Source organism: Xyrauchen texanus, chromosome 44 (genome assembly GCF_025860055.1).
Source record: "Xyrauchen texanus isolate HMW12.3.18 chromosome 44, RBS_HiC_50CHRs, whole genome shotgun sequence".
NCBI lineage: Eukaryota > Metazoa > Chordata > Actinopteri > Cypriniformes > Catostomidae > Xyrauchen > Xyrauchen texanus.
The window spans coordinates 19,026,585-19,040,630 of record NC_068319.1 but is presented as its reverse complement, the minus strand read 5'-3'; the positions used below and the strand labels follow the sequence as shown (position 1 = coordinate 19,040,630).

Here is a 14,046-nt window from a genome sequence, read left to right as displayed (position 1 = left end):
CTGTCCTTGTCAGGTTTAATCAAAGAATCCACAAATTCAATTTCAGCTACTGTGTGAGAGAGCCTATTAAGGCATTCTTTGTCATTCGCAATGTCATTAGAGAGTGAGAAAAGAGGGCAGGAGGTTTCCGATTCTGATTCGCTTACTTATCGTTTTAGGGGTAAATAAAGCCCAAGTCCACTCTGACAGTACCAGAAGGCATCAGAATTCCTTCACTCTTTTATACATGATCTGTAAAGGCTGTAATAAGCACACCTTAAAGGATAGTTCACCCAAAAATGAAAATTTAGACATTATTCACCTTTATGTCGTTCCAAACCCGTATGACTTTCTTTCTTTTGTGGAACACAAAATGAGATGTTTTTCTGAATGTTGGGGTCTGACAGTCTTAGTCACCACTATTCACTTTTGTTTTATGGAAAAAAGATGCAATGAAATTGAAAGGTAATTGAAATGGTCCTACTTAATATTTAGCCTTTTGTGTTCTACAGAAGAAACAAAGTCATACAGGTTTGGAACAACATGAGGGTGAGTAAAATCCGAATGAACATTTTTGGGTGAACTATCTTTTTAAAACAGTAATAATAATTTTTTAGCCATAGCATCAACAAAATGAATCACAAAAGTAATCACTGTTTTTAAACAGATTTAAACCCTCACTTATCTTAGAATTTATTTGTGAAAGTATGAAATTATTGTAACTAAAAATTTGAAATGTAATGTTTGTTGTGGAGTGGTACAACATGCATCTTGCAATATGTATGTTAACATTCTTCTACCATATGGAATACTCAGCAGTCAGTCTAAATTATGTAATTCATACAGTGCTGTGACTAAAGATATTTCCACATTTTGACATTGTACCTACTTCGGTGTTCTGCTTCATTCAAACAATTTATAGCATCCAAGGCTCGCAGAGGCTTGACGAAATCCTATAAAAGGGGGTAAGCAGAGCACCAGACGCATGTTTTGACCGTAATTTGACTGTAGCCAAACCAAAAAGCTCCAAAACGATTAAGCACTCTGTATTCTGTTCTTTCTATGCTCTGCTTCCAACCCTTACATTTAGAAATTTTGTCCCAAATAACAAATTCATCACTGCAATGGTATTTTGTCTTAAGTGAAGTTTTCGTTTAATTTTATTGTCCTTTATAGTGAGTATGATGTCATGCTAGTTTGTCATATCTGTTTAAAGAGGATTTTATCCATTATGAGATGAATCCTATATGTGACTCTTTGCTCCAGCATAAATTGACTCTACTAATCACAAGCTAGTGGCATTTATTTCTATGCTGGATCTCGCTCTGATCTCTTTGAACTGATGGAACTTTCCTCCCATCCGCATGTTAAGTCCAGCGTTCCTGCCCAGGGGCAACATATACACTGCTGACATAACCCCTCAAAACAAAAGCATCAATCCCTTTGGCTTTAAGTATCTTTTCATCTGGAATTAATTTCATGAAAGATTATGAAACCCTTCCCAATCTTCGGTTGTGTAACAGCATTAGCTGATGTTTGTATGTTTGCCGTCTTCATTATCAACAAAGAAGTCTGGAAAACAAATCGGATATTCATTTCATACAGATGGTATTTGAGCAGTGATTGCCAGAGCTGAAATTTGTCCAGATTGGGCTCTCAGGATAGTCAATTTGGAAGATGTTTTGGAGTTTTCAGTGTCCCTGGTGATCCACTGTAGATTTGATGTCTTTCAACAACTTTCAGAGCCTATTGAAAATACCAGCATTGCTGGTCACCAGCATATATTGAACCAACCAGTCCTCATATCTAGCTTAATGGGATAATTCACCCAAAAATGAAAATTTGGTGAGCAGAACTTTGAAGGTCCAAAAAGCACATAAAGGCAGCATAAAAGTAATCCATTTGACTCCACTGGTTAAATCCATATTTTCAAAAGCAGAAACAGACCAATATTTAAATATCCACTTTTTACTTCCACATTCTTCTTTTGATTTTGGTGATTTGAATTATTTGTGCATACTGGGCAGGGAGTAGAATTAATAGTAAAAAAGAAGACTTCTGTTTCTCACTCACACCTATTATATGGCTTCTGAAGATATAAATGTAATCTTTGGAGTCTCAAGGATTACTTTTATGCTACCTTCATATGCCTTTTACCGTTCACATGCATTATCTGGACCAACAGAGCTGAGATATTCTTCTAAAAATCAAACCCATCTAAGATGACATGAGGGTGAGAAAATGATGAGAGAGTTTACATTTTTGGGTGGACTATCCCTTTAAAGGAAATTAAAATTATGTAATAATTTACTCACCCTCATGTTGTTCCTAAAATGTTAATGATTTTTCAGGGACAATCAAATCTGTTGCGCATTCCAGAGTGCATTAGAGAAGCACTAAAAACAAAAAAAACAATGCAAGTTCTTGCGTTAACACGTGTGCCATTGTGAACAAACTTCTCTCATGGAACAGAATGCGTAACAGATGTCAATATTTTCACTGAAATTTTTTTTACATTTTCGGTTGTTTCTCCCCAAAACGTATACCTCTAGAAGAACTACTTTTTCAATACTTTTGGGTACTTTTTTAAAGCTTTAAAGTGAAGCACTGACATTCTATTGAAAAGATGTGTTCTGCATAAGAAAGAATGCCAAACTGGTTTGAAATGGCATTGGTGTGTATAATTATGGAAGTATAGTGAGCAACATGGCTAGACCAGAACCAAACCAGCATGAACCAGCTTGGACAAGCATGGAAGTTACACTGATCTAAGCTGGTCTTTTTAGCCAGGATGAAGCAGAGGGCGTAAGCCATATGATGCATGTCAATAACCGACTGCACTAATTATTCAATTAATAGGGATTGTAAGCGAAACTCCAACCACTCAATTCATTTTGGAGAGCCGTTAGCAGAGGATAGAAAAGATTAATGTTGTTGACTCAGAGAATGCCTTAGCTAATGTTATCACCAAGAAAACATGTGCAGTAAAAGCCATTAGTCACATGCAAGTGTTCTTCTCTGCCACATTTTTAGACTCTTTCAGATGGTCAATCACAGAGCATCCCACACGGCCATGACACAAAGATCAATAGTGTTAACCGTCCAGTAACATGATGCCTTGACGTCTTTCGTTTCTGTCATATTCACTTTTCTTTTTCAATATCTCTATCCACTTCTTCCACTTCCTCAGAGCTAAAACCACAACAGTTCATCTTTGTTCCGATTGACCAACCAACTCGTTAATTTACTGCAACTTAGTACATTAATTACTTGATTAAGTGCTGTGTGCAAGCTCAGAGAGAGAGAGAGAGAGAGAGAGAGAGAGAGAGAGAGAGAGAGAGCAGTTTGTTTGTCTGTACCAGCAATTTGATTGTCAATCCAGAAATATTTTTTTTTTTTGCAGAGGTTGCTCTTTCTTAGCTAAGAGACATAATGAACTGCATTTCAGATCAGTTCTTCCTACAAATCATTGAGAGAAATTAAAATGGATATTAAGATATTATTTCTCAGGAGAAACATTTTAATAGCAGGATACATTTGTTCTCCATTTAATCAAATTTTTGTGATATTAAAGAGGTCTCATTTGTAATTTTTCTTTCAGGATTCTATGTTCATACTAGCAGGGGCAGGACTACCTATTTTTGAGCAGGTATGCAACACTAACTTTCATGCCCCTTGTATCTGTCAAATGGGGTGGGGGGCGGAGTGCCAATTGCGCTTCCTTTAGTGAGCTGTAGGAACACTCCTTTACATGGCACCCCTATGTGTTGCATACCTTGCATATGTGCTTTTTGCACCTCTGCATACTAGTTGCAGGACTATGAAATGATTACAAACTTGACTGTAGTATGATTTCTCATTGCAGCAGCAAAGAAATACAAAGTTGCTATCGAAATATGGACAGCCGTTTTAGCAGCTTCCATACACTCTTCTGTATTCTGTGATGACTCGCTTTTTGTCTTTCTGTTCTGTTTCCACCTGCTTTTATCCATTTGGCAGTGCAGATGGTGGGGCCGGATCGGGATGCTACACACCTGGCCCCTAATCAGGCTAATCAAGCCTCCGAGAGGGATAAAGGCCGACCGGAGACAGCAGAGCGAGAGAGAGATTTACGGGCAGCGTCCCGACATCTGTGTGTGTGTGCTTGTCTTTTTGGTTTGGTTTATTAGTAAACTATTATTTATATTGGCAAGCCAGTTCTCGCCTCCTCCTTTCCCTTTTATCCCTTTACAATCCTCTTTCTCCTTTCCTTTCCTCTCCACTCCTCTACCTCTTCCTTCTCTGCCTTCCTTCCTCTTTGCATTACTATCTCTTCCTTTCCTCTCTCTCTCTCTTTCCTTCTGACCCCTGGCACTCTGAGTACATAGATGAGAGGCTACCTAACACTGTGCAGTGTGATCAGGTGTTGTTGAGTAAGCGAGATTGACAGCCCATCTTCAGCGGTCAGCTTAATGCTGTCCTCCTCTAGTGCCACGTCCTCGTGCCCTGAGCGACTCCTTTAGAACGAAGCAGCATTCTGCTTCCTACACATCTGCAGACCTTCTCTCTTACTTTATCTCTCTTTCTTTTCAAAATTTCTGTCTTGTTAATGGAATAGTTCACCTAAAAAGGAACATTATTTCATTATTTACTCAACCTAATTTCGTTCCGAACACTTATAAATTATAATACATTATAAAGGACATTTGTTCACTTATTTCAAAATAAAACTCATATTAAAACTTAAAAAATGACACAAAAGTGCAAACTATAAATGTACTGAAATCAGCAAACAGAATATCCTTTGAAATATCTCCTTTTGTGTCTCACAGAAGGAGGAAAGTCATGCGGGCTTAGAAATAAATTAGTGTCATTAAATATTTTACAGAATTTAAAATTTGGGGTGAACATTTCCTTTCAAAAATGTAAAAAATTGACTTTTGTGACTTTTATTTCGGTTAGATTTGAAGTCATCTGTACTAGTGGTCTCATAAAAATGACCGCAATGTTGCCATTGTCACGATCTCGAAGTGAGAAAATGACCCTTCCACGAAAGCTGTCTCCGCGTGGGTAGCGCCCAAGCACGTGAGGTAGCGATCGTGGCCATCGGAAGCGGAGAGGTAACCAAAAGGCTTCTTCAAAAAGACGCTCTCCATGAGTGCCACAAAATATATTCTTTCAGAGGAAGAATATACTCTTTTAGTCTGCTGAAGTGCCCAGGGTGTTCTCTGCACTCTGAGAGGGGGAGAAGCCACTGTATTGCGCCATAAATCCAACAGTTTTGTGTTGTTGAATGGAATTTCTCTGAAGAGAAAATCTGAATGAGTGGTCCAGGGGAGTGGCATGAAAATTCCACTCGCCAATTCCCATGTGCCTTTTCTCAAATATCAGAAATATCAGAGGCTCCCAAGACACACCGACACAACGTCGAGTGAGTGACAGATAGGGAACGATAATTATAACCATGAAGTTTTACAAATCATTATAACTGTAATAGAATAGCCACACCACAACACATCTATAACAATAAAGACACAGAGGAACGTAGCATTTGGATAACTCTCAGAGCAATATTTTTCTATCTGATGAACGATACAAATATTCACAGCCAATCAAAATACAGGTACATTCTACTTCAAATGGCACGAGCTTGTGCTCTCATTTTCAAAATATTCCAGCACTGGATCGCCACTTATTACACACACAAACAAAATGGAAACTCCAGCTCAAGAACCGGCAATGTTTTTTCTGCATTCTTCTTCAGTATCAATGGAAATTAGATAATGAAAATCTAACGCAAGCTGGCAGCATAAAATTACCTCACGTATCCAGTGCTAATTTTGTACAACATTATCTTGTCTCATTTGAAGTTGTATCCGGCAGTTTTTCTTTTGGTTTCTTTGCAAAATGTAGAGCAGTAGTAGGTCATCCACTGCACAGCCATTTTCTTTAAATGTGAACAAAATGTTATTGTCCGTTGTTGTGGATGCTAATATACTAGTTATAGTTATAGTTCTTGGTGTCAATGGGCCTTTACAGTGAGGCACTTACTGTCATGTATTACCCTGTCGTGTTTCACCTTGCTCCTTAGTTTTCACTTTTGTCCTTTATTTAACTCCATAGTCTCCTTGTTAGCGTTCGTGTTCACTGTCATTGTTCTCACCTGTGTCTTGTTTGTAATCATCCTGCCTTGTGTGTATATAACCCTGCCCGTTCCTCCATTACCTTGTCGTTTGTTGAATGTTGTTGATGTTTGCTTCCATGCCCATGTTCCAGTGTTCCAGTGTTCCAGTGTTCCAGTGTTCCAGTGTTCCAGTGTTCCAGTGTTCCAGTGTTCCAGTGTTCCAGTGTTCCAGTGTTCCAGCGTTTTTGTGTTTTGCTTTCATTTTACCCATCGTGGTTGTTTTGTTTGCTCCTGTTTTGCCTGTTTATCAATAAACCTGCTTTTGGATCCTCAACCTTTGTCTGCCTCCGTCCGCATTCGTAACAGAACAAACGACCAACACTATGGATCCAGCGGTTTTACAGGCCAACTGTAACCTTCGCAGCCTACTGCAGGGAAACCATCCGGTGGAAGAGCACATCCGCGATTTTCTCGCAATTGCCAGTGCCTCCGACTTCCCTGATTCCTCCCTGGTCGTATTTTTCTGGGCTAACCTGAACAGTGCACTCAAGGAGCGGTTGCCACCGGCAACACGCGGCTGGACGCTCCGCACGTTCGTGGAGGAGACTCTACTGACCTGCGGTTCCTCGTTCACCGTGGACATCGTCGAGGAGAACCCCGTAGCTCCTCCCGAAGTGGTAACCCTCCATTCGCCCGTGGTTCGTCCCTTCACATCTGCCAGCGAACCAACCTTCATGTCTGCCGTGATCAAGGAGCCAGCTTCGTCCGCCCGGAGGAGGAGGAGAAAGGCTTCCGCTCCCCAGTTCACGCCTTCTACGGTCTGCGAGCCAGAGCCCACGCATGCCACGGTGAGCGAGCCTGAGCCCTCGACTGTCCCCGAGCCAGCGCCTGTAGCCTCCGATGTCAGTGAGCCAGCGCCTGTAGCCTCCGATGTCCCTGAGCCAGTGCCAGCAGCCATGACCATCCAAGAGCCAACGCCTCCCGAGCTTCCCAGAGCTCCGCCTCCCGAGCCTCCCAGGGCTCCGCCTCCCGAGCCTCCCAGGGCTCCGCTTCTCAAGCCTCCCAGGGATCCGCCTCTCAAGCCTCCCAGGGCTCCGCCCCTCAAGTCTCCCGAGCCACCCAGGGCTCCTCCTCCCAAGCCTCCTGGGGCTCCGCCTCTCAGGGCTCCATCTCTCAAGTCTCTCGAGTCTTCCAGGGCTCCTCCTCCCGAGATTCCCAGGGCTCCGCCTCTCGAGCCTCCCTCTGCTCTGCCTCCAGAGCCGTCCAGGTCTCCGCCTCTAGAGTCTCCTACGGTGCCACCTCCATCGGCTTCGCCTCCAGAGCCTTCTAGGTCTCCGCCTCTAGAGCCTCCTACGGTACCACCTCCATCGGCTCCGCCTCCAGAGCCTCCCAGGCCTCCGCCGCTAGAGCCTCCTATGGCGCCTCCTCCCCGGTCCCCCAGACCTGTCCTTGCCCTGTGGCCAGCTCCCAGGCCTCCTGAACCTGTCCCTGTCCTTTGGCCGCCTCCCAGACCCCCTGAACCTGTCCCTGTCCTGTGGCCAGCTCCCAGGCCACCTGACCCAGTCCCCGTCTTGTGCTCCCCTTGGAATGTCTGTCTGCCCCTCTGTGCCCCCGTGGACTGCTCGCCTGCCCTCTGTGCCCCCTTGGACTGTCTGTCTGCCCCTTGTCCCCCCCTGGATTGTCTGGTGTCCCCTTGTGCTCTCCGTGGTCTGCCAGTCCCCCCCTCATTCCTTGGACGATTCTGTTTTTTTTTTGTTTGTTTGTTTTTAGGATCGTCTGGGATCCGATCCTTTTGAAGGGGGGCTATGTCATGTATTACCCTGTCGTGTTTCACCTTGCTCCTTAGTTTTCACTTTTGTCCTTTATTTAACTCCATAGTCTCCTTGTTAGCGTTCGTGTTCACTGTCATTGTTCTCACCTGTGTCTTGTTTGTAATCATTCTGCCTTGTGTGTGTATATAACCCTGCCCGTTCCTCCATTACCTTGTCGTTTGTTGAATGTTGTTGATGTTCGCTTCCATGCCCGTGTTCCTAGTTCCAGTGTTCCAGCGTTTTGCTTTCATTTTACCCATCGTGGTTGTTTTGTTTGCTCCTGTTTTGCCTGTTTATCAATAAACCTGCTTTTGGATCCGCAACCTTTGTCTGCCTCCGTCCGCATTCGTAACACTTACAATGGCCAATTTTTGGAGGGTTTAAAGGCAGAAATGTAAAGCTTCTAATTTTATAAAAGCACTTACATTAATTCTTCTGTTTAAACTTTTGTAATATTTTAGCTGTAAAGTTGTTTAAATCATCATTTTTACACTTGTGTTAGGGTTGTTGACATTTCATCGTCATAGCAATTTTAAAATAGGATTTTATTCCCTTTTCTCCCCAATTTGGCATACCAATTTCCCAATGCTCACTAGGTCTTCATGGTGGTGCAGTTGCTCACCTCAATTCGGGAGGCGGAGGACAAATCTCAGTTTCCTCCGCTTCTGTTTCAGTCAGCTCACTGGGGCTTGTTGGGCACATTACCACCAAGACTTAGCGCATGTGGAACTTACCACGCACCCATCGAGAGTAAGAACCACTATATCATGACCAAGAGAAGGGTAACCCATGTGACTCTACTCTCCCTAGAATCCGGAAAAAATTGGTTTGCTTAGGAAGAATTGCTGGAATCACTCAGCACACACTAGATTCAAACTCGTGACTCTAGGGGTGGTAGTCTGTCTCATTGCTTGCTGAGATACACAGGCCATGAGTATTTTAAGTTATACAGATTGGCCCCATTCACTTCCATTGTTAGTGCCTAACTGGAAACCAGATTTGTACTTTTTTTAAGAAAAGTAAGTGCAAGTAAAATTTTATTTTTGTGGTAATCAATATTATGCCACATATGCTGATGGTTGAACTTAACTTGGATTGAACCTGAAATATTCCTTTAAGGCTATTGGCTATTAAACAAGCCCTTAAATATGTCCCACCCCAACGTTAAGAGGATGGTGTGTGTATAAGTGTGTGGTTTATGTTTCTATACCATCTCCACCTTGAGTGAAATTGATTGATCAGTATACGTTAATGAGCTGCATCGATCGCGAGACCAGTAGACTCAGCTCTGACCTGAGGGGGTGCGAGACTGCACCGCCATCTTAGAGTGGCGAGGGAACCCAAACCACCAGTCTCTATAGATTCAGAGAGACAGGTGTGAAGGTTGTTCCAGGTACAGCAGAGGCTTGACATTCTTATGATCTATACGGATCACTGACCTGACAATTCAGTAGTATGCTTGTTTAAGCCAAAACTTCACTAAATATTTAGAGTTATGGTTAAAATAATAACAAATTCAAGATAAAAGGGACCCAGGATAGTTAATGAGGAACACTTTTAACTCAAGTAAATTTTTGGCAGGGTAGATTTACTTTTGAAGCCACATAACTTAATGTCTAGACTGCATAAAAGCATCTGAACATTTCCACAGTTATTGCCCAGCAAAAAAGATACTGTTCATTGAATGCACATTGACCTATTTTCTGAAAACAAGACTTAATATCATGTTTAATTTGCTGCTGAATTAAATTGATCTTGTTTTTCCTTGAAAACAAGACAAAATACAAACGAAAAAAGAAAAAAAAGAAAGTTCATTGAGGTATTCAGAAGCACCTGGAAAGAATGAGGAAAAAAACTGGGTAAAAATATCACCTGAGATAATGCAATATTATTTGGAGTTGCCTGAGCCTGATTTTGTGTGTGTTTGCATGTGCAAAAACACATTTGCATTTCAGTGTGCCCCTTAACCACATTATCTGAATGGTACTGCAGAGTAATGTGATAATGTGTTTGGTAGATATCAAAGGAATGTAAATATTACAGAATATTGTCCCAGGAGCACGTTTGGGCTCTCGGCAATACTGCCATAAAAATACACATACTCTCTCACTCTCACTCACTCTCTCTCTCTCTCTCTCTCTCTCTCTCTCTCTCTCTCTCTCTCTCTCTCTCTCTCTCTCTCTCTCTCTCTCTCTCTCTCTCTCTCTTTCTCTATCTATCTACAGTTGTGCTTGTGTTTTGGCCCTGCAGGTTGGCATAAGAATCACAGGGCTTCTGTCTCAGTATCAGTCTGTAATGAGAGAGCACGCAGTTTCCCCCCCTGTTTGGCCATTGGCAAGGTTACTGGAACTACAGCATGGCCGGAATCCAACTTCCAATCTCATGGAGTAACAATCTTACATGAAACACAATTAAAAATGAAGTAGAATACTGTATTAATATGCAGCCATGTGTGAACATCGAGGAGATAGTGTAATAATTATCATCCTTAGGGCAGGTCCTAAGCAACACAGAATAGCCCATGCATGTGGGATACTATGAAAAATGGCAAATCACACCTTACAAAGGACTCGCATCTTCCAGCCCTGTTCATGTCACAAAAAAAGCAATCAAACCCAAATTCCTCCCTTTTAAAAATCAGTATAAATCCCTTAACCCTACCACTTATTGAGTTTAGTGGTTCTCTCCTTTATGTGAGCTATGAAACATTACTTCAAAGAGACAAATGTATTTCAGACCTGACTGTTTTTCCCTGTTTCATCCTTACATTCGTATCACAGCGGATGTAAACTTGAGCCTGACTGGGAAGTCAATCAACCAAGTAACCTTAGGCCAGAACTTTTTACGGGTTACCTTTCATTTTTCCATTGGTAGATTTAGTTCCACCTTTTATAAGTGGTTGAAACAAGAATAAAACGACAGATGAACCTACCCGGTCTTTTGTCGGTTCTTCCTCTTCGGCCGCCACATAATCGAACTTTTGATATGAGAACGAGAATTTGTTTCTGGCAAAGGGACTTGTTGCTCTTGGGGCACGGCTTGCGTTTGTTGGCTATCGGCCGGTTGGCCTGGTCGTCCTTGACTGCCCGTTTTTGTCTGATTAGAGAACTGGCAAGAGCTGCCATCTTCCCCCCTCTCACCTTCAGGAGGGGGGTCTCTGTCTGCCTATGACACTCTCTGGAAGTTCTTGTCTTGTCAAAAGAGTCAAAGGTCAAACCTTGCACGGCAAGCAAATAATTCGGGTAAGCTCCTCACGTGTCCGTTTGTTTCCCTCCAGAAAGGGAAGAGGTTAAGCTCTGGTCCACTCGCAACCTGTCCATGGTTTGTCCTTCATCATGTTTGTTTTGCTAAATACATATTGACACTGACACAAATCCGTCAAACATAAATGGACTCTGTCACATTTCCATGAAAAGATATGTGATGAGGCTGACGAAGTCATCATTGCGACATTGCCGACATATTTGCCCCCCACCGTTCCTCTCTCTTTTCCCCTCCCCTTGTGCCTTCTTCCTGAAGACGAAAACACAGACAAAGCTAAAGTTTAGTGCACGGTTTCGAGAGAAATGATGAGCTTCCTCACCAACACACAGCAGAAAGTTCTTCACAGACCAACAGCAAGATTATTTCGACTCAAATCAGGAGCAGATCCTATCAAAATCAGGCAGATGGCCAGACCGCAGTCCCTATGGCTAACTTTGATCGAGCTGAATAAAGAAATAGTAATAATGATTTAAAGCAGTAATCCAGTGCTCACCACGTCCAGAGGCACTTCTGCTTCAGATGCTGGGATTGACTAAGCCCTGAGTTGCAGAATGGCAGCTGGTAAAAGAAGGATGGACTCCGAGAAATTTCCCTTCTGCCTCTACTGGCACACACTATCTCTCCCCACAGCCCTACATCCTCCCCCCCCCCCCACCCCAAAGCCAGTGAGAGCGTGTGTACAAGTGTGTGTGTGTGCAAATCCAGCGGCTACCACCAGTAAAGGTGACATTCATGAGAGAACGAGGGAGGGAGAGCGAGAGTGATCGAGAGAGGGAAAGAGAGCGAGTGAGTGTAAAAGGGAGAGGGAGAACAAGAATGATGAATGAGAACAAGGGAGGAGAGAAGAGAGAGATGAAGGGAGAGAGGTAACACTTCAGTTCTGCCTTCAGTCTGCCAACCAATACGTCTGTCCTTGATGGGTAGAGTGAAGGAGAGAGAGAAGAGGTGCCAATGGTGACAGTTTTCAGTCACCATGGAAAGAGCATCACAGTGGTGCATTCAGAGTCAGTTATCACTGCCAAAATTCACACACGAACACTTGTCTCCCTCAAATGTCTCTCGCTCTCATCTACACACACTCAGCCTCATGTACACAATCACTTTTACCGGATTCGAATTGTACCACTTTTATTGGTTTAGTGTTCAGTTTCGCGCGGTCCTTGTGCTGGGAGTGCTTCACATTCACTGACGGAATAAAACGCTTTTATCTTTTTTTCTCTGTCATCCTCGCTTTCTTTTTTCTCATTTACTTTATTGCTCTGGATTCTTTGTCTCAAAGCTATTTTTCCCTCAGTGTCCCATCCCCATTCTTCTTTCTGACATCACTGCAGTTTCTCTTTATCTGAGAGTATTTTCCAGTCTCTTGGCACTCTGCAAATACAGCATGTGAAATGAGCGGGAACTGAGGGGCGGTTTACTTAAAGAGACAGACAGGTACTACGTGTGTGTTGTAAGGGGGAAGGGCGATAAGGTAAAGGAGGGATAGGGAAGCCACCCAATTGGCCCACGGACGGTATCCAGTGGCGTGGCTGAAGGTCTCCTGCATGTTCTGTCTTATCATTCGCTTTCACTTTAAGTTATTTAGTTTCTGTTAAATAACAATTATTAATTTTATAATTCTCGTTTATTTGATCTGACTCCAATTATAAAAGTTTGTAAGGATATGTTAATGTTCTAATCTTAGTTATTATTATTAAATTTGATGCAGATCTTAGGTGAGTTTGAAGTGATTCTGAGCTGAAGGGGAAGGAGGAGTGGGGGCGGCAGATGTTTGTGAGTTTTAGGAGAATATGCCTAAATTGGCCTGATGTGATATTTGTGTTTTATTGTCTTTGCTCAGTAGGATGTGTTGACTCAGGTGAAAATGTTCTTTTGTGTGAGAGTTTTTATGAATTGGTTCTCGCAGAGTCCTTTGACTTTTACGACATACTAATGTCAGCCTTACAGTGTTAGGACAGGCACCGTTTCTCTGTAATAATGACATAGACAGGTAGAGACAGAAATAAGTCTCCTCTGTGCCATGCCCTCGGCCATGACAAACATGCTAGATGCCTGTTAACACGAGTACAAAATGAATTCACAAATACTTACACATATAGTACAGACCCGTAAATGTACCGTAATTTCCGGACTATAAGCCGCAACTTTTTTCCCACGCTTTGAACCTCGCAGCTTAAACAATGACGCGGCTAATATATGGATTTTTCCCGCTTTCAAATTTTATTTAAAAAAAAAAAAAAAACATTCTGTGACGTGCTCAGTTTTTTGGCGGCATGAAGCTTTCATTAGACCAATTGAAATTGCCGAACGGGTTAAGGTCAAACAACTTTTTTGTTTACTGTTTAGATTAAATCGAGCGTGCTCAAACTTCCCATCATTCTGATTACGGTAGTCATTTTGTCACCCTCAAGACACGGAGAAATGCATATGATGCAGCTTTCAAGTTGAAGGCGATTGATCTGGCTGTTGGAAAAGGAAATAGAGCTGCTGCACGGGAGACATTGGAAACAGCAGCGTGATGAATTGACTCAGTGCAAAAAGACAACTAAAGCTGAAGCTATTCAACTCCGATACCGAAGGAGATGACTTCAGTGGTTGCATGTGCACAAGAGGAAGATAGTGACTAATGACTTTCTTGCTAGGCTACTGTTTACTGCTAATTTTTTATTTTTGTTACAAGCCGTGTGGCAGCGGGGGCGTGGTCAAGCGCCCGTCCGGGAGAGAAAAGTGGTAAGGGCGCTTACACCTGAGCTAATGTCTAACACCTGTGTCTAATTTCAGTAAGCGTGGGGAGAGCGGCATAAAAAGGCAGCAGAGAGAGTGTGAGTGAGTGAGTGAGTGAGTGAGTGAGTGAGTGAGTGAGTGAGTGAGTGAGTGAGTGAGTGAGTG

At 42.6% G+C, this 14,046-nt stretch overlaps 1 protein-coding gene across 1 annotated transcript in view; it reads right to left on the bottom strand.

The window, feature by feature from the left end:
* Positions 1 to 11,336, bottom strand: part of fgf11b (fibroblast growth factor 11b) — a 58,222-nt gene extending 46,886 nt beyond the window's left edge. The window contains exon 1 of the mRNA XM_052118035.1: positions 10,826 to 11,336. Coding sequence (XP_051973995.1) covers positions 10,826 to 11,018 — 193 coding nt within the window. The 5' untranslated portion in view covers positions 11,019 to 11,336. The remainder of the gene's footprint in view (positions 1 to 10,825) is intronic.
* Between the last annotated feature and the right edge of the window lie 2,710 nt (positions 11,337 to 14,046).